The sequence below is a fragment of the Leucoraja erinacea genome, chromosome 15 (assembly GCF_028641065.1).
Source record: "Leucoraja erinacea ecotype New England chromosome 15, Leri_hhj_1, whole genome shotgun sequence".
NCBI lineage: Eukaryota > Metazoa > Chordata > Chondrichthyes > Rajiformes > Rajidae > Leucoraja > Leucoraja erinaceus.
In genome coordinates this window covers 19,905,273-19,931,175 of record NC_073391.1, presented here as the reverse complement: position 1 = coordinate 19,931,175, position 25,903 = coordinate 19,905,273, and the positions used below count along the sequence as shown (strand labels likewise).

Below are 25,903 nucleotides of genomic sequence, written 5' to 3'. Positions count from 1 at the left end.
AGATTCAACTTTAATTGAAAGTTACTTTGAAAAATTGACTAGCAGAAAATAAATGCTGTCTTGAGGGTGGGGAGGGGGGGTGGGGAGTGTCTTGGGTATTTCCATGTAACCTCCATGCAGTAATTAGTCACGTTAAGAACATTAGTCTGTTGTGAAATTGACAAAAATTGCTTCTGTTAACACTTGTGCAAAGATACTCTATTAAACCATGTGACACAGCCTCTAGTATTTCCTTCTTACTTGCAATGACAAAAATAAACCTGTAGCTATTTAAAAAAAAAAAAGTCTTTATTCATGAAAATCCAATGGGAGAAATAACGTTATTGCGAGTTGGAAACTCTCTAGCATTTAATGCCTATTTCTCCATTGATACTGTTGTTTTCATAATACCATTTTATAACAATGTTTTTAGGAATGCAACTATCACATTATAGAAGAACCACTTGCATGTATATATCAATAAAACACAGTGAGTTTATATCCTTGTGTGTATTTGAATGTCTGTTCCTTCGCACAATGTTGTGGCAGTGATGGCAACTTCCTACTTTCCACTTTTAAAAATGCAGGTGCTGGAAGCTATTGTTCACTTTACTTCTTAAGGATAAATGCTGATAGTCTTTCCATTACTTATACAGGGAATCATGGGTCATAGCAGCAAGGCCTACTCCTGCTATTTTTTATGTATGAAAGGCTTGTGAATGGCCTTGTCGCAAGCAATATGAGATTATATTGATAGGATGAGAAGAAGTGAGAGGATATATGCACAGAATATAAACGGTCTCTGGTGGCCTTTTAATTTTGGTATGGTGTAATTTTGGGAGAACTATTGGTAGAATAGTTTTGATTATTTTTGCTGAAATTTGATCTGGTTTCTGTTTTTATTGAATATTTTTTAATTGTTGTAAAGCTAATTTTGAAAAATTAACCTTTCTCATTTGGGTTTATTTGTTTGCTTCTCTCTTTTTGCATTAGGCGTATCAAGAAAATCACATTGCCAAGTATAGGTCGCTTGCGTCACTTTACCAATGAGACATTACTGGACATATTCTTCTACAATAGCCCTGCATACTGCCAGACAATTGTGGATAAAATGGTTGCTGAAATCAATCGACTTTATGCTCTCTTCTTGAGCCGAAATCCTAATTTCAAAGGAGGAATCTCCCTTGCAGGACACAGCCTGGGTAATAACTACTAATGTTTGAATAGTTTGTGGGACTTGTTGCATTTCCATTCATTCTTGTGTTTATGGATGTGTTACTACTTTTGAGCTAATCTAATCAGGATCGCCATGTTCTATGCAGTTTTTGTGTCCAGGCAGGTTTGGAATCAGGAAATACTTGGAATTGCCTTTGTACCTGAAAATTTGAGGATGGATTGAATTTTGCTTTGTCGTTGCTTGGTAGAGTGTGAACATTTTGGAGAATCTTCAGTAATTTTTGGGGGTATTATAAGAGCTGCCTTGTGGTTTACCCAACTATATTGCTCTTTCTTTGACTCTCTCTCTCATCCACTTGCTAATTTCCTTTTGCTTAACTCTCTCCCTTTCAATGGATCCCCATTAAAATCACCTTGGTAGCTGACCTCTATCCATTAAATGGCAATAATATCCTTCCTGCTTTGAAACACAGGAAATGCTCTCCACTCAATGTAGGGTATGTGATATAAACTAGCATATGGAACTGCTACTCATTGCACGTGACATGTCCACTGGGTCCCCCACTCGCCTGGAATGAATGTAGGATGTTAATCGCTCTCGTTTTCAGCAGTCTCTGCTCATTGGTGAGGTCTAGAAGGTGACTGAACCCTGGGTAATGTACTACAAAGGCCATGACCCCGCAGAATATCCTAACAAACCGTCAGATGCCAAAGCAGGTTATCAGAATCTCCTCTTGTCAAAGCTGGTGTAAATGTTAGGTTTTCGAACATTGCCTGATAATTAGATAGACTTGAAGGAGTGGCGCAGTGGTAGAGTTGTTGCCTCACAGCACCAGTGACCTACAGTGGCTTGCAAAAGTATTCATACCCCTTGAACTTTTCCACATTTTGTCACGTTACAACCACAAACGTAAATGTATTATATTGGGATTTTACGTGATAGACCAACACAAAGTGGCGCATCATTGTGAAGTGGAAGGAAAATGATACATGGTTTTCAATATTTTTTACAAATAAAAAAACTGAAAAGTGTGGCGTGCAAAAGTATTCAGCCCCCTTTACTCTGATACCCCTAAATAAAATCCAGTGCAACCAATTGCCTTCAGAAGTCACCTAATTAGTAAGTATAGTTCACTTGTGTGTAATCTAATCTCAGTATAAATACAGCTGTTCTGTGAAGGCATCAGAGGTTTGTTAGAGAACATTAGTGAACAAACAGCATCATGAAGCCCAAGGAACACCAGACAGGTCAGGGATAAAGTTGTGGAGCAGTTTAAAGCAGGGTTAGGTTATAAAAAAATATCCCAAGCATTGAACATCTCACGGAGCACTATTCAATCCATCATCCGAAAATGGAAAGAGTATGGCACAACTGCAAACCTACCAAGACATGGCCGCCCACCTAAACTGACAGGCCGGGCAAGGAGAGCATTGATCAGAGAAGCAGTCAAGAGGCCCATGGTAACTCTGGAGGAGCTGCAGAGATCCACAACTCAGGTGGGAGAATCTGTCCACAGGACAACTATTAGTCATGCACTCCACAAATCGGGCCTTTATGGAAGAGTGGTAAGAAGAAAGCCATTGTTGAAAAAAAACCATAAGAAGTCCCGTTTGCAGTTTGCCACAAGCCATGTGGGGGACACAGCAAACATGTGGAGGAAGGTGCTCTGGTCAGATGAGACCAAAATTGAAGTTTTTGGCCTAAATGCTATGCGTGGCGGAAAACTAACACTGCACATCACCCTGAACACACCATCCCCACTGTGAAACGTGGTGGTGGCAGCATCATGCTGTGGGGATGCTTTTCTTCAGCAGGGACAGAGAAGATGGTCAGAGTTGATGGGAAGATGGATGGAGCCAAATACAGAGCAATCTTGGAAGAAAACCTGTTATAGTCTGCAAAAGACTTGAGACTGGGGCGGAGGTTCACCATCCAGCAGGACAACGACCCTAAACTTACAGCCAGAGCTACAATGGAATGGTTTAGATCAAAGCATATTCATGTGTTAGAATGGCCCAATCAAAGTCCAGACCTAAATCCAATTGAGAATCTCTGGCAAGACTTGAAAATTGCTGTTCACAGATGCTCTCCATCAAATCTGACTGAGCTTGAGCTATTTTGCAAAGAAGAATGGGCAACAATTTCAGTCTCTAGATGTGCAAAGCTGGTAGAGACATACCCCAAAAGACTTGCAGCTGTAATTGCAGCGAAAGGTGGTTCTACAAAGTATTGACTCAGGGGGGCTGAATACTTTTGCACGCCACACTTTTCAGTTTTTTATTTGTAAAAATATTTGAAAACCATGTATCATTTTCCTTCCACTTCACAATGATGCACCACTTTGTGTTGGTCTATCACATAAAATCCCAATAAAATACATTTACGTTTGTGGTTGTAACGTGACAAAATGTGGAAAAGTTCAAGGGGTATGAATACTTTTGCAAGCCACGGTAGGTTTTATTTTTAACCAGAGGTGCTGTGTGTGCAGAGTTTGTACGTTCTCCCTGTGACCACATGAGTTTTCTCTGACTTGCAGGTTTGTAGATTATTGCTATTGTAGTTTTTTGGCTTGTAAATTGTCACCTATTGTGTAGGATAGAACTTGTGTGTGTGTGTGTGTGTGTGTGTGTGTGTGATTGCTGGTCAGCGCAGATTCGGTGGCACGAAGGGCCTGTTTCCATGCTGCATCTCTAAGCTAAATTAATCTAAACTATAATCTTGCAATTGAAATAAAATAATAAAATTGAGTCAAAACAATATTTAGAAATTATTAAAAACATTAAGGTGAAATAATTAAAATAATACTTGCTTCTTTGTCTCTTCTTCTGCAGAGATAACATTTCCTTTGAAATTAATTGGGTTTTGTATATGTCACCAGATTAATATGGTGTAGTTTAAGGTTATTGATTATAAGAGAAAGCATGGAAATTAGATCCTCATCCCACCGAGTCCAAACTGACCATCGACCATCTATTTGCATTTGTACTTGATGATGGTTCACCCATATCAAGTTTCTTTATTGTCATGTGTAGCAGGTAAAGTGAAATATGTTGTTTGCATACAGCTCAGTACAACTATCCCTGTACATAAGCACAATCACCCCGGTTAGTACAGTGCCCACTGAGTCCGCATGCAAAAGATGCCATTTTATAGTCCAGGTGCAGCAGTCCCAGTAACATTAGTTCTATGTTATCCCATTTTTTCCCATCCCCTCACTACAGACTAGGGGCAATGTACAGGGACTAATTAATCTACAAATCTGCATATCTGTGAGATGTGGAAGGAAACTGGAGTACCCGGAGGAAATCCACGTGGTCACAGGGAGAGTGTGCAGACAACACCCGAGGTCAGGATTGAAATTGGGTCTCTGGCACAGAGGCAGCACAGCTCTACCAGTTGTAACTCTGCTGCCCCCTCTTACTGCCATGTGTACCGAGGTCCTGTGAAATGCTTTGTTTTGCATCATTAAAACTAAAGATAAATGCAATCAAGCCAAATTAAAGTATAACGGGTAGAGCGAAGGAAAGGATACAGAGTGCAAAATATAATTCTCAGCATCATAATGTAACAGTTGCAGAGACAAATTCCAGTGTTTAAATGAGGTAGAGGGGAATCTGACTGTACCCTAGCTGTTCTTGAATCTGATGATTTGCACTTTCAATCTTCTGTACTTTCTACCTGACAGGAGTGATTTTTCTCCACGTGGAGTGCAGTGTAGTGAGTGATATTGACTGACAGGTGGTGCTGCAAGTCCAGGGCTTGCAGAACATGCTTGCAAGGCAAGGACTTGCTGCCATTCCGAAAGCTGAGGCCATCAGAAGAATTGCCTGCTGGAGCTAGCAACATACAGCCATTAAAGAATTCTGGAGGGAAACTCTGGGAACAAATCATAATACAAAATGCAAGTTTTGAAGCAAAAGGAAATCATCCACTTTTGATGGTTGAAATATCGCCTTTTAAAACAAAATGTTCTGTCCCATATTTTGAGAAATTATCATAAAATACAATCTGTATGCAGTTTTCAGAAAGTGGCCTGGTTTTGTTGCTAATTTTTTCATAAAGTTTGAACTTATCTTGAGCGATCCAGCTATCAGCGAGACCACTGATCACTGAATTTAATTGCGCCATCATTAAGGTTTGCATCATTAAGCAAAGGCTTTAAACTCAGAAATTATTTTCCTGGCTCTTTCTGCATCCACCTCCACTACATCACCCTATTTATATTTCCTCTTTTAAAAGGCTCTTTAATTACTGCATTTGGTCACCTCCCTTATCTCCTGTGCAGCAATTTTGTTCAATGACATTCTTCTGAAGTGCCTTGGCAGTGTTATAGATGCCATGTACTTAAACCTTGTTGTCATGACAGTGACACCATTTCACAGCTTGGGGTTTGAAGACTTTTTTTTGCAATCTTTCTTCACACATTTTAATTGGTATTTGAAATTGAGGTGGAATGATTTCCCCTGAGCCTGTACAGGATGGTTGAGAATTTCCACAGTCATCCACAGAATGAAAAGCATTGGGAAGTGAGTACGGTAGATATTAGGTGTTTGGAAATGCATTGTGACAGAAGGGAAAAGTATTTAAATAAGATAACAAACTATAAGAATTGATATTATGGATGATAAATGGTGTGCGGTGTGCTTTTCCCATGAGGTTATTTGATCACGAATTAGAAACATAGAAACATAGAAATTAGGTGCAGGAGTAGGCCATTCGGCCCTTCGAGCCTGCACCGCCATTTAATATGATCATGGCTGATCATCCAACTCAGTATCCCGTACCTGCCTTCTCTCCATACCCTCTGATCCCCTTGGCCACAAGGGCCACATCTAACTCCCTCTTAAATATAGCCAATGAACTGGCCTCAACTACCCTCTGTGGCAGAGAGTTCCAGAGATTCACCACTCTCTGTGTGAAAAAAGTTTCTCCTCATCTCGGTTTTAAAGGGATTTCCCCCTTATCCTTAAGCTGTGACCCCTTGTCCTGGACTTCCCCAACATCGGGAACAATCTTCCTGCATCTAGCCTGTCCAACCCCTTAAGAATTTTTTGTAAGTTTCTATAAGATCCCCTCTCAATCTCCTAAATTCTAGAGAGTATAAAACAAGTCTATCCAGTCTTTCTTCATAAGACAGTCCTGACCTCCCAGGAATCAGTCTGGTGAACCTTCTCTGCACTCCCTCTATGGCAATAATGTCCTTCCTCAGATTTGGAGACCAAAACTGCACGCAATACTCCAGGTGTGGTCTCACCAAGACCCTATACAACTGCAGTAGAACCTCCCTGCTCCTATACTCAAATCCTCTTGCTATGAAAGCCAACATGCCATTCGCTTTCTTTACTGCCTGCTGCACCTGCATGCCTACCTTCAATGACTGGTGTACCATGACACCCAGGTCTCGCTGCATCTCCCCCTTTCCCAATCGGCCACCGTTTAGATAATAATCTGCTTTCCCGTTTTTGCCACCAAAATGGATAACCTCACATTTATCCACATTAAACTGCATCTGCCAAACATTTGCCCACTCACCCAGCCTATCCAAGTCACCTTGCAGTCTCCTAGCATCCTCCTCACAGCTAACACTGCCCCCCAGCTTAGTGTCATCTGCAAACTTGGAGATATTGCCTTCAATTCCCTCATCCAGATCATTAATATATATTGTAAATAGCTGGGGTCCCAGTACTGAGCCTTGCGGTACCCCACTTTTCACGTGAAAAATTGTTTTGTTTTTGCATTTACCATCAGAAATTTTCCTGTCACTCTTTCTCGTGGCATAATATTATTTATTACTGTTCTCACTGCAATATTTAAATATTAAATGACCTGAGTTTGCATATGTCCACTATGGTAGAGAAGGAGACCATCCAGCATTGGAGCATTCCCATTGATCCCAATCCCCAGCATCAATTCTATTGTAACCTATTATTTTTCCCATTAACTACTCCGGATTCTCCTTGTACACTATGGACAGTTCACAGTAGCCAGTTAACTTACCAAACCAATTGAATTGGCATTATCATAGCAACACATTCTAATAGTAAGTGTATAACAAAGAGTCAGTCAAGCCTGCACTCCTTGAAGTTTGGGAAAATGAACTATGGAACTTGATTTTTACCCACTGGTGACATAAAATAATAGTAGCTCTTGTTACTAACATAATGGGCATAATACCAATGACAAGAAATGCATCTAAGATGAAAATATTTAAAGATAAGCTTTTTTATGGCCATGTCAGTGTAATTGGCTTTAAATTGTATATTAAGTATTGAGTAGGTTTCATAAGTTGCTTTTGGCAATTGGTCTTGATGCTGAGGTGCTTTCTAGCTTAATTTCCTCATCTGATAACTCTTTGTCATTTGCACATAGTGTCCTCCAAATTCTCGATAATTTCTTTGCTTTTATTTTGAGAGTCAAGGAAATAACTGCGATTTCTGTACATGTTTAATGCTCGATAATCCTTTTGAATTAAAATAAATAATTTTTCAAGTGAAAAAATGATTGTTGGTGAAATGCACCTTTTGTCTCCCGATTCTGAGTGTCCAAGGCCGTCATAATCCATTAGGTTAGATTTCTGAAATAATTGGGTAACTGACTCCAGCTTTTAGAGCTCAAGAATGTGTTTTGTTTGCACACTACTTAAATTATAGTATGAAATACACTTTAAATTCAGACAATTCTAAAGTAACTTTGGTGTATAAATGTCACTGTTGAATTTGTTTTGTGAATCTTGACTTTTTCATAGGTTAAATTGAAACTCTACCTCTAAGATTTATTGAGGGGGGAAAATTTACGTCACTTCTAATTTGTTCTCAGGTTCTCTGATCCTTTTTGATTTGTTGGCCAATCAGACGGGTGGCTCTTTGGCTGGTGGTCCCACTCAATCAGCTCCTAATGGGACTGTGAAAGATTCAACAAGCCCAGAAGAACCCCAGGTACCGTACTGTACAAATAATTGATCACTTGTTGAGCCAATTTTGTAAATCTGTGAACATTTTTTATATGGTCAGAATCACTAGTGATCAGTTTGGTGTATAATATCTAATTTGGTGGATTTATTCTTCAGAGACATAACATTAAATGGTATTTTATTTATTTAATATCAAATGGCTATTAGAGGTTTAGTGTTGTTTTGATAGTACTATTAACTGGAGTAACCTTTGGCAATGGTCATCCTCAAACCTAAACATCACAATGTGCTTTTGTGTTAGCTGTTACGCTCAAGAAAATCCTCTTGCCTGTAAATTGAAATAGATCATTGTGGGATTCGGCAAAATATCACTGAAGGATTAGTTCTGTTTCTCCATACAGATAGTCTTCTGTTTTTTTTTTAACTGTTAACAGTAGTTAGTATTGAGACACAAAAGACAATATTTGACACTGCCACTTTATTTAAAAACTGAGATTCTAAAAGTTTCAAGAAAATGTTGGCATTGCTTTTGATTATAGGTCATGCTTTATGAATGCGATAGATTTTGTCAGAGACCAGTAGTTGTTTGTAAATAAAACTATTGTCAAACATTAGTGATACTCTTTCAAATCCAGACCTTTCAACCAAAACTATTTATAGCTATTTTATGTCACAAAGAAATAGGTTTTGGATTTGAAGACCATGAGTCACATAATAGTCTTAATGTCGCATAATAATCTTTTTTAATGAAATGTTACATTATGTATTTAACTTATGCTCTAACCAATTTGTAAATGAGTATTGTAATTGTATTATTTTGTGCATTTGTATGAAACCTCCAGATCACAAATATTCAGGTGTAGATATTTTAATATCTTAATCTTCTGAATTTGTAGTTGGCAAGGCAGTACTCTGCATATCGCCAACTTGGATGTGTTGTGCATACTAACATGCTGTTAGTGCCCCCTTAAAACTGTATCTCACTTCTGCAATACTGCCAAAATATCAACAACTGCAAATTTTTGGATGATTGATATGCGTGAACATATATAATCAAATTAAGATGTATCATGCCTACCTAAGTCATGGAACTTGGTTGATAGTTAAAAATGGTACTGAGCACATTTATGTTGGTCGAAAACTTTTTATCACATTTTGCATTCCATATTACTGTAAATAATTGCAAGTTAATGGTTAGAAGTAAGGAATTGGGAAACTTCCCAGTGTTCTAATTGCTTTGGTATCAGCTACTCCACATATCCTGTCAATGGCTTGGATGAGGTAAATTTGTCTAATATTCATGTGGATTTACTGCCTGCACAAAACTAGAAGGGAATAGACTGAGGTGGATGAAGGCTGTAAAGGGCAGTGGCTTGAGTAAATGGCAGTGGATTGATTAATTGAGGAAGAAGGTGAACACATGGCTGATTAAATTTAACAAGGTGATTTATGTTCTTGTTTTCCTTTCGAAGGAATAGAAATGCAAAACATCTGTCAAATGGTAAGGGACTAGGCTGTATTAATGTTCAAGGGATCTGGATTTTCCATATATGGATCATAAAATTAACATGGAGGCACAGTAAGGAATTAAAGTAGATGGTACGTTCATCTTTAATACCAAAAAAAATGAGCATTTTAGGTAAAAAAAAATCTTACTGTGGTTTACAATGGGACATTGTGACAATACTTCTGTGTGAAATATTGTTTTGTTCTCCTGCCTTAGTGGAAGTGCAACAGAGGTTCAGCAGCTTGATGGTTTACAATGCGACACACACACACACACACACACACAACACACACACACACACACACACACACACACACACACACACACACACACACACACACACACACACACACACACACACCACACACACACACACACACACACACACACACACACACACACACACACACACACACACACACACACACAGTTTGAATAGACTGGACCTATACTCTCTGGAGTTTAGAAGGATGAGAAGTGTACCCGCTAAAACAGGGGTCAGCAACCTCGTTCTGCAGAGGGGCCAGGACACATGCCTATGAGCAGATGGCGGGCCACATCTATCACGTGTACATGTGGATCCTGTGGTCCAGAAAACTGGGATTCGGTGGGTTTGTAGTAGACCTCAGTCAATTCATGTCCCTGTCATGGAGACGGAGAGATCAAGAAAGGGGAGAGAGGTGCCGGAGATAATCCAAGTAATAGTGTTCTTTCTTATTTGATATTCTAATTCTCTGCATTAAATATAGATAAATGTTTTCCTGGTTGTCTATTTTTACCCTAGTTAGATCGGAATGTTTATTTTGTATGTAAACTCCCATGTTTGATGTTCAATTGAAGGACCAGAACTGTCATGATGTTGAAGATTTCAATGAACTGAAGGATGAACAAGAGGATGAATTCCTGTCCTTATCAGAAGCATTGGAATCACTCAGTCTCTCTGAGTACCTTGCCACTTTGGAAAAAGAAAAAATAGACATGGAATCATTGGTAAGTTTTTCAGTTTAATATATTATAAGGATTTTATTTTTTCCTGGACCAAAAATAATTTAGTACAGTTTCTAATCAAAACGTCTATGTTTTTTGAGTCAAGTAGTTATATTGAGCCATGTGTGAATCTGTGTGTGCATATGAGTGTATGAACAATTTTTATTTTTCTCACGTTTTTGCTGTTTTATTGTTATTTTTTATCTTGTACATCTGTGCTCCGCTCAGTCAGTGCGCCTGCATTTTGTTGTATGCACCACTACAATGACAATAAAGTAAAGTATAAAAGTATATTCTGTTTAAATATTATCTAGTGTAAGCTTGACCTTTGCAGATCAACTTTTAATGATATAGAGAGATTCAAAGATCTCTTCCTTCCCCATCTGGTGCCTGACCTGCTGAGTCCCTCCAGCATTTTGGGTTTTGCTGAATATTCCAGCATCTGTAGTCTCTTGTGCCTCACAGTTGTTCCTCTTTTTGTTGAATGTAAAGTTACTCTTCTTTCCACTGAATCTCTCTCTAGTATTACACCTTATACTGTTCTTATTAAGGACAAGTATTGCTTATTAGTAGTGCTGCCGTAGTAAATTCAATCTCTGGAAAAAGATGGAATAATGTTTTGTGTGTCTTCGCCAGCTCAATCAATATATTCTTTGCTTCATTTGGTTTTTAGCTCATGTGTACGGTGGATGACTTGAAGGAAATGGGGATCCCTCTTGGACCAAGAAAGAAAATTACCAATTTTGTAAAAGAGAAAGCAAATGAACAGGTAGCTTCATTTCCAGAAAGGTGCTTGAAATGCAATGCCTTAGCAATCAGCAATTTAAAATAATTCTGTTCTTCTGAATGCCATGTCTGCATCTGTGAAAGAGAATCAAAAACTAATATAAATAATATTTAAAAGAAACATGGGTACTGCATTTTGCACTGTTTTCATTATTCAGATTATTCTTTTGTTTGGTTTATAGAGGCAGGATGCAGCAAGGACTGCAGTGGATAACGTTTCTGATTCCCATTGTTAAACAATGATACTGATAGAATGTGGTCATTGTCTGCCAAGGGTGAATAATCCACAGGCACTTGCTATCTGATGTGTCACAAACATTGCTCGTGGTTCTGAAAATGGATCAGGCATTATTGTTACAAGGTCATAAGACCAAAAGATAGGAGCAGAATCAGTACATTTGACCCATTAAGTGCTCTGCCGTTTGATCGTGGCTGATTTATTTTCCCCCCTCAACCCCAATCTTTGATGCCATTACTAAATAAGCACCTATCAATCACCACTTTAGAAATACCATATGACAGCCACAGCCACCTGTGGCAATGAATTCCACAGATTCAACACCCTCTGGCTAAAGAAATTCCTCCATCTCCATTTGAAAGGTCTGCCATTTTGTTCTGAGGCTGTACCTTCTGGTCCTAGACTCTCCCACAACTGGAAACATCCTCTCCACATCCACCCCAATGAGACCTTTCACTATTCTATGGGTATTAATGATCTCCCCCCCCCCCCCCCCCCCCCCCCCCCCCCCCCCCCCAGTGAGCACAGGCCCAATGCCAGCAAATGTTCCTCCTACATTAACTGTATCATCTTATCAAATGTCAACACATCCTTCCCAGTCATAGGAAATAGATGGTTAATTTTGCCATACTTGCAAATCATTCTGTCCATGATAGAGTATGGAGTTTAGCAGAACAGGATCCCACTGGAGGGAGGTTGTCTTCTGATGATATAGGTTTACTATGACTCAAACTATGATATGTAGCAGCTTGCTTTGTGCTTAAGTTTGAAAGTGCCTTGTGTAAATCATCCTCTTCATCCATTGTGGTTGTAACATGAAACTAATTTTAAACTGACTCACACAATTATTGAGTTAGACGATTTTGTTCTTTCAAACCAGACTGGTTGAACTTTTAAGTGGTCCGTTTTGTGAATTTGAACTGTATGTCTTTCCAATGTCATTCTTTTTGCTCAGCATCCCTTAAAAAAACAGTGGTGCTGTGTTTAACGTCATCAAATGTGTTTTTTATTTTTAATTGAAACAAGTAGCACTAGTATGACAGAAACTGGGGAAAAATTGAGACCAATTAAACATAAATCATTTAGTCCAAATTTTGTTGCAGAGCCAAACGTATTCGTACACGCAGGCAGGCAATAAATTCCGCATATGTGGCCAAATTTTTATCTTGGATTTGATGTTGTTTAAAACTAATATTTTGTGTAATCTGTTCAATTTCCTATGCACTGTATGAGTGTTGTCAATATTTGAAAAGCAGTTGGAGGGTTCAAATTTGTGACCTCTATGCCAACAGTTCTGCTGTAATTAGCAAATAAAAACAATTTCATGTGCCTCAGTTTTTTTGGGACTAAATTAAGCAGAAAAGCACCAATAAATAAATGTGTCACTGGCTTTGTTGATATGGGGCAAAGGGCTAATTAATTTTTGCAATTTCCTCTTGTATTTTGTCTGCTTGATGGATTTTCTTTTTAATATAGTTGTCTGCATAACACATTTGACGATTATCTTGTGTTATGACTTGAACTGCTACTCTCCAATTTTTGATTTCTTGAGTTGAAGACCAAGTTTGAGATTTGAATGCCTATTAAATAATTAGGTAATTCCCCCCCCCCCCCCCCCCCCCCCCCCCCCCCCCCCCCCCCCCCCCCCCCCCCCCCCCAGAATATTTTTTCAGAGATTTTTTCAGAATCCATTCTTGCATCACTGAACACGGTCCACCCAAACACTCCCAAAAATTGACCAACAAAGTTTATTTTACGTTGAAAAAGTTTCCAGAAACCCTGCTGCATAACTTCAAGAGTTCAGAGTCTTTCCTTTGAACATCACAGAGGACACTATCAAGGTGTCCTATTTTAGGCCAACATAAACATTACAATTCGTCAGTATAAAAATTCTCATCCTATCACTGTTGCTCACAATTTCACACTGCTTCACTTAAAAAAAAAAAACGGGGAAAAACACATCATTGTTAAGCAGGTAACGCAATTGAAAGGAATGTTTACTGAGTTTACTAGTGAATCAATTTTAGTATATGCTTTATTTCCACCTCAACTGTGTTCACTGGGATTGTTAGAAATAAAAAAATTGGTGTGTTGAATTTTTTTTTCTTCCTTATTTCAAAAGGCAAAGAAAAAAGCTGCAATGGAGAAGAAGGCAGCACTAGAAGCCCTGAAGAAAACACAGCAAGAGGCATCACAAAAGAGCAAGGAGGAAGCTGTCAACACAGGCTCATTAGCTGCAGAAAAGCAGGGCACGTTGAAGAGAGTACTATCATATGGTGGAACCGCCATTTCATCTGTCAAAGTGCATTATGACCATTTTGAAGCTGGTGCTGGCCAGGTAAAGGAAAATTTAAAGCTTGAGTTTGGCAGTTGGATTTTTTTTTTGGACACTGAGTAAAAACATATAAGATGATTGTGTGGGTGTCTGTGAATGGGCATCCTTTTAGGTTTCCCTTGCAGCTGTTAAAATCTAAACTGAAGATGTTTGCATGTACTTCATTCTATGGTAAATTCTGAAAGTTTGCTGTTCCTCCTGAATTGATTCGATTTAATAGTAACTTTTTCTAAACTTTGGCCCCCATTCCCACCAATGTCATATTCAAGGAAGCATCTGTTACAAAGGAACAGGTTCAAGGATCTCCCCAGTAGAACAGAAAAAGGCTCACTCGTGCCCATCGGTGCACGCCTCTTGTACATGAACTACCATATGGTTTTATACAAGTAGAAATCAGCTGTTGAAATAACCTCCGATAAGACCTGGCCAATAGCACTGCTCCCAAATTCACACTACAACCAATGGCAGGGGACAGCATTCGAGCGAGTCCCTTTAGTCCTTTTAATATAGTGTGGACCTCGCACTAATTTATGGAAATTGTTTTGCTTTTTATAAACTTGTTCTGGAACTATCCACCCATATACACTTTAGTAATGTAAATTCAGGAGTAGATCAGCTTTGGCCAGTAGTTTCAAGCATGGATGGAAGTAAGTCTGCGGCTCCTGTACAGATAGTGTGAAACAAGTTGATTGCGTGGTCTTCATGGAGTATCTCAGACCTCCCTGGATACTCATTGTATGCCAAATATATAGCTGCCACTAACATGTTACATACTAAAAACGTTATTTGACTAATGTTTTTTTTTGTTTCTAGCTTTAATTTCCATACATTTTTTAATTCAATTTTAATTATGTTGCTGTTTGAGACATTTAAAATGTGTAACTTCCTTCGCAGTTGACAAAGCTTCGTGCTGAGCATCATCATAAGTTGTAAGAGCAGAATTAGGCTATCTGGTCTATCGCATCTTCTCAGTTTTTCATTCTTGACTGATGGTATCTTTCCCTCTCAACTCCATTCTCCTGCCTTCTCCCCATAACCCCTAACACCATTACCAATCAATCTCCACCTTAAAAATATCCACAGACTTGGCCTCCACAACCTTCTGAGGCAATGAATTCCACAGATTCACCACCCTCTGACTAATGAAATTCCTTCTCGTCTCCTTTCTAAAGGTATGTCCTTTTATTCTGAGACCATGGCCTCTGGTCCTAGACTCTCCCACTAGTGGAGACATCCTCTCCACATCTAAGCTAGCATTGCGAGCTGCCAGAGGCATTTTGAGGCCAGGGGTTCCCACTGAATTGCTGGAAATCCTCATGCCATCAAGACCATGTCACTGAAGTTAACACTGCAGAAGACCTGCACTGCCAGCCCATCTGGTCGATGTAAGTACAGGTGTGGAAGACCACGGGTGGTGATTCTGGCTAGTTGGGGTAAATTTGCCCCAGGTTGGGACCACTTGATGTAGGTGGACAGTAATGTTGTCTAGATACAGGGTCTCTCATGTTTATTTGTATATATTTTTTACCAGTTATAACAATAATTCAACGTTTGAGTTACCGAGGATTTTGCTGTTTAGATTTCATTTTGCCATTCATTGGTGTGTTGCTTTTTATTCTCAGGTTTCCGTGGCTTATCATGGCTTGGATTTTGAGCCAGACAACTTCTTTGCCTTGGGTTCTCCCGTCGGTATGTTTCTCACAGTGCGTGGGCTGGAGAAAATTGATGAAAACTACAGACTACCAACCTGCAAGGGATTTTTCAATATCTATCATCCAGTAAGTTTAACTTATTGTGAACTGAGCTTTAAAGTCACTTTGAACATATAAGAGCATAGCATTGGAGCAGTTAACCATGTCTGTGCCAAACTTGCTGCCAAATTAAACTAATCCTTTCTGCCTACACAGGATCCATATCCTTACATTCTCTGCATAGTACTGTGCCAGCTAAAAGTCCTTTCAACATTACTGTTGTGTTTGCTCCCACCGTAACCCTTGTCAGCATGTTCCATTCTGTGTAAAAATAAACTTCTCCTGCAGATCATCGTTAAAGGTTCCTCCTCTCATCTTGTAGCTATGACCTCCATTAATTATTTGATATTTCCACTGGGGAAGAACATTCTGACCGTCTACCCTATCTTGCCTCTCATCATTTTAAAATCTTCTATTGGGTCTCCCCTCAACCTCCGATGGTCAAGAGAAAACAATCCAAAAACTCCACCGTTTGTAAGATAACGTGCCCTGGGCAACACCATACTGATTATTCCTAATTGGCTGTTTTCCTCCCAAATATGAGTAATTCCTCTCCGACAGATTCCCTGCAACAGATGTGAGGCTCTCAGTATAATTTCCTGGATTATCCCTCTTTCTCTTCTTAAACAAGGTCAAGGTTTCAAGTTCATTTTATTGTCACATGTACAAATTAAGGTCCAGTGAAATTTGAAACACAGGAACAACATTGGTTAATCTCCACAAGACTTCACCAGTGGCTAGAGTGGGAACAAGGATCTATATCTTCAAGAGACATAACACCACCCCCTTCTTTATCGCAAAATGCCAACGCATATTATTATATTAAATTGTTATTTTATGTTCTTTTCATGCTATGACCTCTGCTCCCTGACTGTAAAAGGTTTTCTACAAGTCTTTTCCAATACTTCCTCCTGTTGATTACTCTAATGCTTTTTCTCCTTGTTATTAACCACTGTGATGAAGAGAACTAAGGCCATCCTATTTTCTCTATATAGTTAACATCAGCTACGGTAGACTATACAACCATTAAGAAACCTGTAAATGTATCCAATTTCTTTACAACTTGAAATGTATTATTGGGAGCATTCATAGGTTTGAACAGTTTTAATTATCCGGAGGATTATGAATAATGATGTAATCTGTACACAGATTTGGTTGTTATTTTTAAAGGATTGGACCAATGTAAGGTGTCGCACTCCAAACGATCAACTAATTTTATTATTACTGAACTATTATCAAGTCAAGTCAAGTTTATTCGTCACATACACAAACGAGATGTGCAGTGAAATGAAAGTGGCAATGCTCGCGGACTTGTGCAAAAAGACAAACAAACAAACAACCAAACAAATTATAAACACAATCATAAACACACACATATTCTTTTACATATTAAATATTGGAAGGAAAAACGTTCAGTAAAGTTAGTCCCTGGTGAGATAGGAGTTTACAGTCCCAATGGCCTCTGGGAAGAAACTCCTTCTCAACCTCTCCATTCTCACAGCATGGCAACGGAGGCGTTTGCCTGACCGTAGCAACTGGAACAGTCCGTTGCATGGGTGGAAGGGGTCTCCCGTGATTTTATTGGCTCTGGAGTTGCACCTCCTGATGTATAGTTCCTGCAGGGGGGCGAGTGAAGTTCCCATAGTGCCTTCGGCCGAATGCACTACTCTCTGCAGAGCCTTCTTGTCCTGGGCAGAGCAATTCCCAAACCTGATGGTAATATATGCGGACAAGATGCTTTCCACAGCTGCTAAGTAGAAGCACTGGAGGATCCTCGGAGACACTCTGAATTTCTTCAATTGCCTGAGGTGGTAAAGGCGCTGCCTTGCCTTACTTACGAGTGCTGAGGCGTGTGATGTCCATGTCATATCCTCAGAGATGTGGACTCCCAGATATTTATAACAGCTCACCCTATCCACAGTATCCCCATTTATCCTCAATGGAGTGTACGTCCTCGGATGATGTGCCCTCCTAAAGTCCACGATCAGCTCCTTCGTTTTTTTGATGTTCAAGAGGAGGCTGTTGTCCTGGCACCAGAGTGCTAGATCAGCCACCTCCTCCCGGTAGGCCTTCTCATCATTGTCTGAGATCAGGCCCACCACCACAGTGTCATCAGCAAACTTAATTATTGAGTTGGAGCTGAACCTGGCCACACATTCATATGTGTACAGGGAGTACAATAGGGGGCTGAGGATGCAACCCTGGGGCGATCCTGTGCTCAGGGTGAGGGACTTTGATGTATTCCCTCCCATCTTGACTACCTGGGGCCTTGCGGTGAGAAAGTCCAGGGCCCAGGCACACAGGGGGGTGTTCCTGAGCCCTAATTCCAGTAGCTTCCCGGCCAGTCTGGTGGGGACTATCGTGTTGCAGGCTGAACTGAAGTCTATGAACAGCATCCTCACGTAGCCCCCCTTCTGGCTGTCAAGATGAGAGAGAGCGGTGTGCAAAACCTGGGAGACCGCATCGTCCATGGATCTGTTCGGACGGTATGCGAACTGCAACGGGTCCATGTTGCGAGGGAGGAAGGCGCAGATGTGTTTCTTCACCAGCCTCTCGATTATAGATCTGTAGCTTGAAAGGTGAGCCAAAATCTTGATCTTTGTCTGCATTGAATCACGAAATACACCTGCTGTTCAGAGCATTGCTTTTTAGATGAAAACATTTTACATGAAAAAGAAAGTATTGGATTTGGATTCTGCTGTGAACTATCAGGTCACTATAAAGTAGATAATTCCTTCCAAGTGCACAAAAAGAGAAATCGTGACTATCATTATGTTAGAATGGTATATATCTTGTTTTAAAAAAAAAAATTACAAAAAAGAGCTAATGAAAGAACTCCTTCTCCCAGGATATCTATGTCAAATATATGAATCTAATGGAAGTTGTGAATTTTAATCCTGGTTTCCATGGATAACTCTGAATAATTTGAATTAGAAGTTACAATATATTCCCTTACATTTCCAATGAGAATAACTAAATCGGTCAATACAGAGAATATTTAAGATATTCTGAATCAGAGTATAGACTATTTTGACAGGCTTGATCGCTACCTGCCATTCTGCATTTTCATTTTCATTTTGCTACTGGGAGTGCACTTCAGAATGCCAAGAGTAGTAACGCTTGAAATCTTAGTAAATCCCAGCAGATCGGTCTGGAAGCTAATCACAAGCCTGAGGAGACTGTTCTATCAAGTGTATACTCAGCCGTCTCCTTGCTCCGTTTGAACATCTTATAGTCAATTTGAGACCAATTAATAGTAAATATTTCGTTGGCTGCTGTTTGTAACAATACCTCCATAAAATTATAGTCAGTAGGCAATGTCAGTCAGCCTTTTGTTATGTCTTTGATACATTTTAATAAAATGCATATGTCGTAATATTAAATGTGATAGTATGTCAAAACTTGACTTGCACTACATGTCAAATTTAATATCATTTTGTAATGGAAAACAGATGATGCATTGTATTGCTATACAGAAGCAGTATTTAAGGTGCAATTTCCTTTTTAGGACATTGCAAATTTATATTATTTGATTTGAGGGTACTTAAATTTCATCAATTAAATTTTGTCCAACTATTCAAAAATGCATCTTCCATTTGAAGAAAACTGGCATACCTCAGATCTTTGTGCATGTGTCTGACTTGCTGCCACCCAAAGACTCTGCCCTTTCAACGCTGCCCTGTCTAATTTCCCTTTTTATATCTGTTAAAGTCAGTTCATCCAAACATCTGTTGTCCATCACCTATCATATTTCATGTTCCATTTGCCCACCATCCTTTTTCCTGCTATTTTACAGTGGCTTCCACCATAAAGTCCCTCGTCTAAAATTCTCAATTGCGTTTTGAAGATTTCATGTTCTCAGCCCATCCTTCCTCCCCTCCCATTGCTATTTCATTACACTCAAGTTCAAGTTCAAGTGAGTTTATTGTCATGTGTCCCTGTATAGGACAATGAAATTCTTGCTTTGCTTAAGCACACAGAAAATAGTAGGCATTTACTACAAAACAGATAAATGTGTCCATATACCACCATATAAATATATACACACATGAATAAATAAACTGGTAAAGTGCAAATAACAGAAAGCGGTTATTAATAATCAGAGTTTTGTCCAAGCCAGGTTTAATAGCCTGATGGCTGTGGGGAAGTAGCTATTCCTGAACCTGGTTGTTGCAGTCTTCAGGCTCCTGTACCTTCTACCTGAAGGTAGCAGGGAGATGAGTGTGTGGCCAGCATGGTGTGGGTCTTTGATGATACTGCCAGCCTTTTTGAGACAGCGACTGCGATAAATCCCCTCGATGGAAGGAAGGTCAGAGCCGATGATGGACTGGGCAGTGTTTACTACTTTTTGTAGTCTTTTCCTCTCCAGGGAGCTCAAATTGCCGAACCAAGCCACGATGCAACTGGTCAGTATGCTCTCGACTGTGCACCTGTAGAAGTTAGAGAGAGTCTTCCTTGACAATCCGACTCTCCGTAATCTTCTCAGGAAGTAGAGGCGCTGATGAGCTTTTTTGATAATTGCGTTAGTGTTCTCGGACCAGGAAAGATCTTCAGAGATGTGCATGCCCAGGAATTTGAAGTTCTTGACCCTTTCAACCATCGACCCGTTGATATAAATGGGGCTGTGGGTTCCACTCCTACTCCTTCCAAAGTCCACAATCAGTTCTTTGGTTTTGCTGGTGTTGAGGGCCAGGTTATTGTGCTGGCACCATATGGACAGTTGCTCGATCTCTCTTCTATATTCTGACTCATCCCCATCAGTGATACGCCCCACAATAGTGGTGTCGTCAGCGAACTTGATGATGGAGTTCGCACTGTGGTTCGCTACGCAGTCATGAGTATAGAGTTTGAGTACAGCAGGGGGCTGAGCACGCAGCCTTGAGGTGCTCCGGTGCTGATTGTTATCGAGGCTGACACATTTCCACCAATACGAACAGACTGTGGTCTGTGGATGAGGAAGTCGAGGATCCAGTTGCAGAGGGATGCGCAGAGACCCAGTTCTGCGAGTTTGGTAACCAGTTTGGAGGGGATGATTGTGTTAAATGCCGAGCTGTAATCAATGAATAACAGCCTGACATGAGTTTTTGTTGTCCAAGTGGTCCAGTGCAGAGTGGACGGCCAGCGAGATCGCATCCATCGTTGATCTGTTGAGTTGAGGTAGGAGTTGATTTGCTCCATGATCAACCTCTCAAAGCACTTCATCACCACCGGCGTTAGTGCCACTGGTCGATAGTCATTGAGGCACGTCACCTTACTCTTCTTGGGCACCGGTATAATTGATGCCCTTTTAAAGCAGGTGGGGACTCTCAGCCCTCAGAAGTGAGAGGTTGAAAATGTCCGTAAAAACTCCCGCCAGTTGGTCCGCACAGGTTTTTAGAACACGACCAGGTATACCATCAGGACCAGGTGCTTTTCGGGGGTTCATCCCTCTGAAGGATTTCCTGACATCGGCCTCTGTGACTGAGACTGAAATGCCATCACAGCGAATGGGGGATCGGGAAGGCACATCAGTATTCTCCCTGTCAAAGCCTGCGTAAAACGCATTGAGCTCGTCAGGGAGTGATGTTACACCGACATTCGAGCTGCCTCCTGGTTTCGCCTTGTAGGAGGTGATTGCATTCAGCCCCGCCACAGCTGCCGAACATCTGTCTCGTCCTCCAGTTTGGAGCTGAAGGTCCCTTTTGGCCTTTTTGATGGCCTTACTAAGGTCGTATCTGGTCTTCATGTAGGCCACTGTATCATTGGAGATGAATGCCCTGTGTCTGGACTTCAGGAGAGTGCGAATCTCAAGGTTCATCCAAGGTTTCTGATTGGGAAACACTTGGAAGGTTTTTGTAGGAATGCAGTCCTCCACACATTTCTTTATGAAGTCTGTAACGACTGTGGCATATTCGTTCAAGTCCGTTGCCGAGTCCTTGAACATTGCCCAGTCTACAGACTCCAAACAGTCCTGGAGTTGTTCTTCTGCCCCCCCCCCCCCCCCCCCCCCCCCCCCGCCAGCTCTGCGCCAGCTGTCCTCACTTCTGGGGGTGCGCTGTTTAATTGCTCCCTGCCCCTGTGTACCCTTTACATATACCTTCGCTCCACCTGCTGTTAAGATTTATTTTAACATTTCCATGTGGCCAAAATTAAAGCCTGTTTTGGCTTTGCTTTCTCCTGATTTTTGTTTTGAGACATTCCAATATTAAAGGGGAGTACTGTTCAATGTCATTTTCTATGTTTTGTATAATGGGAGCAACAGCTCAGGGGTGAATATAGAGTCATACAGCATGGAAACAAGCCTTTTGGCCCAACTTGCCCATGCAGACCAAAATGCCTTATTTTCACGTCCCACCTGCGTATGTTTGGCTCATCCTTTAAAACCTTTCCTATCCATGTTCCTGTCCAAATGTGCCAAAAGCTGCCTTGACTACACTATCTACCTATGATATCACTTTAAAGGAACTATGTACCTGCCCTCCTAGATCCCTCTGCTCTACAACACTGCCATTCACTGAAAGTCCTGCCCTGGTTTCACTTTTCAAAATGCCACACCTTCGACTTACCTATATTAAACTCTGTTGACCATTCCTCAGCCCTGCTGCCCAACTGATCAAGATGCTGTTGCAACTTCTTAGTCCTCACAGAAGTAATTGTCTTCATAGATTTTGGGCAGCACTGTGGCACAGTGGTATAATTGCTGCCTTACAGCGCCAGAGACCCAGGTTCAATCCTGACTACAGATGCTGCCTGAAAGACAATGTGTTCTCCCTGTGACTACATTGTTTTCTCCAGGTGGTCCAGTTTCCTCCCACATTTAAAAGACATGCAGGTTTGCAGGTGGCTTCTGTAAATTATCCCTCGTGTGTAGGATAGAACTACTGTATGGGTGATCGCCAGTCAATAAAGACTCGGTGGGCCAAAGGGCCTGTTTTCATACTATATCACTAAACTAAACCAGCTACACTGTTGATATTATTTGAAATTGGGTAAGAGATGTCAAGTATATGAATTTAAAAAATGAATCTAGTTGGATAGCTGGGAGTGAGGTTATAGATAACAAATGTATATGTCTAAAGACCTAAATAGGATTGTGGTCAATTATAGAGGTAGGCACAGAAATGCAAGGATTGATTATGTTCTTAACCTTTTTAGGTGATGCAGTAATAAAAATAAATTGGCTATCCTGAAGATATTTAAGTATAAACCTTCTCTCGGATGACATCTGGGAGAAGTAATACTCAATTCTCAGAAAAAATAATTCTTGCAACTTGAATATTGCATGTCTTTATCTTTGTGGTTCACATTGAGTATTGATTTGTTTTTGAAGGAATTAATGTGCTGTCACTTTTCCTAAAATAGGTGTATGTGCACTTCTTAGGTGGCATAAGGTTTCTGCTAACCTTGAGATTTGTTTTTTTTCCAACCTGAATCTTCAAATTCTATACTCCAGTCTGCAGATTAGTTTTTAAGCCTTGCCCAAGAGAAATGGAAGGAGAATAATAAATCAACAATGGTGTGTGATTAAATTGTCACCTGGAATCCTTAATTATTAGATTTGGCTTGCCTTCTAAACAACAAAGACAGGTTTAAGTGGGGGATTGTATTTTTTAAACCAGAAAAAGCACCCCATCTCTCTCTTGAAATGTCCTTTTCACTTTGTATCCTCTGTCAGTGCACAATGACTTCAAAACCTTGATCTTAATTCATAGATTTGCTCTGTTTGTATTTCACTCCCTCACTCGTTACACTCTTCCTCTTTTTAATTTACCGCTTTAATAAAATAATAGTTTATCTATCTTAGATTATTTCTCTCAAGTGGCTTGACTGATTCTTCAAATTAAATGTGGTTGTAAGTGTCAGCTGTTGTTGATTTAATGCCTATGATATTTTCCTGGCTTAATCCTTTTTTTTTTCCTTCTTTTTTTTGTAACAGAAGTTGATTCAATACTCATAAGTACTTCATGAGCTATTCATTGAGTGCATTCATGAGTGCATTCATTGTGGCTTTGTTCCAACTATAATTCAAAGTGGGAAATGTGGGCCTAACAAATGAGAACAAAATTGGGAAATGCACTCTTGCTTGCCCCATTGTTTACAATTTAGCCCAGACATGTCATGACCCAACATAAAAATGATTTTTGATTAAAATATGAGTGACTTATGAGATTGCTGAGTTTTCTGGAAATGGCACTTTGATTTGTATTGTCAATTCATTCCATATCACTTAGAAAGATTTCCAAGCAAAATATATTGCAAAATACTGAAATATTTATAGCGCAGAATAACTACTTAGGTCCATTGTGATCTTAGTGCTTCACACAATACTTTTTTATTCATCTAATTTTGCTAAGCAATCCTTGTGAGGTCTTCATCTTCCAATGCCCTTTTCTTCGATCAATCAATAGCTGTGATTGGATTTAAGGTGACAGTAATTTTTATCTTTGATGCCTGCCTTTGCCAAGAAGTGCATTCGATCCAATTTGAGATTCCAGCTACCAATACAGACGTGTACAGCAATTTGTTCTTCCCCCGCACAATTAAAGCATGGAATAATCTTCACCCTACCATAGTTACCCAACCAGATGCAACTAAATTTAAGGTAAATTTCTTCCCAAAAACCCTTACTGGCTTAAGTCCTCCCTCCACCACCTCCAGTTTAAATTTAATTTGGAATATTTTGGAGGACCAAGAACCAAATGCAACTGAGATATGGGAAGTGGTCCACTTTTCAAAATCATTCTTTGAACTTTAACAGAAGGTATCGCAGTGCATCAGGGACGGATTGATTATGGACATTTTCCATGTGTGACAAGTGTAGGACCAATACTCTCATGCACTTCAGTGAAAGCATTGATGATAACTTGGAGCTTAGTCTTGATGCCTATGTTTAAACCCAGTCAGTCTGTAAACTGCAGCACAGCCATTGAGGTTTGGATGAACTTGGTCTGGAAAGTGGTCACTGATTAAACATCTTCCCAATAGATCTGAAGCTTAGCTCCGTTTTTGCGGCAAGTTTGTTGGAAATAAAGTACAACATTGACACTTCTTCCCTTTGTTAAATTCTCGACCTTGTATCTTGGGACAAGACAGCAAATAATATTGATCTATGGGTCTGCAGACTTCCTGAGCTAGACCACACCTCTTCCCATTTTAGTTCCTAAGTTTAAATTCTATTCATCTGGCCTGTCGTATCTGTTCTAATGATAACTTGCTCATCACTGTTTTTGTTGGTGTCTTACCCCTGTATTCTAATGGATGCACTCATGTCTCAACCTCAACTGCTCTATTTCATGCACTTTGCTCCCACCTCGCTCAGATCCCGGCAGAACAGAGATGGCAGAGATTCCTTTGTGTTCATCTTCCTCCTCGCACCAGTATACTGTAGATTATCCTCTACAGTATCTGTCGCCTTCAATGAAATTTAAAAACCAGGCACATTGTTCCCTCTCCCCACCTTTCTGAGTTCTGAAGCGATTGTTCCTTTCGTAACATCCCGATTTGCTCCTGTACAGCCACTAACTACTCCCATAATACTTTCCCATGCAACCATTGACCTTAAACCTTTTAACTTTGCCTCTCTACGGCAGCGGCTTGACCTGCTGAGCTTTTCTAGTAGTTTGCTTTCATCTGTATATATTAGAGGTTTGTTTTATTAGGATCGTACTTGCATAATTTGGGTAATAACTGGTTTAACTCGGTTTTCACATCTCAGCCTCAGCACAGAGTTTGTGTAAGAGAACTATAGATGCTGGTTTAAATCAAAGGCAGACACAAAATGCTGGAGTAACTCAGCGGGACAGGCACCATCTGGAGAGAAGGAATGGGTAATGTTTCGGGTCGAGAAGGGTCCCGAAACGTCACCCATTCCTTCTCGCCAGAGATGCTGCCTGTCCCGCTGAGTTACTCCAGCATTTTGTGTTTATCTTCAGCACAGAGTTATTCTGCCATCAGTCTTGAATACATTTTTGGAATTAAAGCAAAATTTCGACAATGCTTAAAAGTTGACGAAGCATCAACTGTTCAGTTTTGTGTTTGGTTTCCAATGTGGAAATGACTCTGGGAAATGTTTTCCATTAATATTATGGTGATCATTGACTTTGGTTTGGTTTGGGTTTGCTAATCCACAAAGTTGTTCATTTCAAGTAAGTCTGTAAAATAATATTGAATTCAATGATATTTTATTGAATTAACCCTTGTAGGATAAATTTGTAATTTTTCACTGTTGTTTTAACTGCTACTTGATAATCAAAC

The 25,903-nt window shown here is 40.0% G+C and overlaps 1 protein-coding gene across 2 annotated transcripts in view; it reads left to right on the top strand.

Moving 5' to 3' along the window:
* sec23ip (SEC23 interacting protein) overlaps positions 1-25,903 on the top strand; it is an 83,131-nt gene that overhangs the window by 18,705 nt on the left and 38,523 nt on the right. For both annotated transcript variants that reach the window (XM_055646830.1, XM_055646829.1), the window contains exons 9-14: positions 973-1,181; positions 7,973-8,091; positions 10,414-10,563; positions 11,234-11,329; positions 13,707-13,922; positions 15,542-15,697. In XM_055646830.1, coding sequence (XP_055502805.1) covers positions 973-1,181; positions 7,973-8,091; positions 10,414-10,563; positions 11,234-11,329; positions 13,707-13,922; positions 15,542-15,697 — 946 coding nt within the window. The remainder of the gene's footprint in view (positions 1-972; positions 1,182-7,972; positions 8,092-10,413; positions 10,564-11,233; positions 11,330-13,706; positions 13,923-15,541; positions 15,698-25,903) is intronic.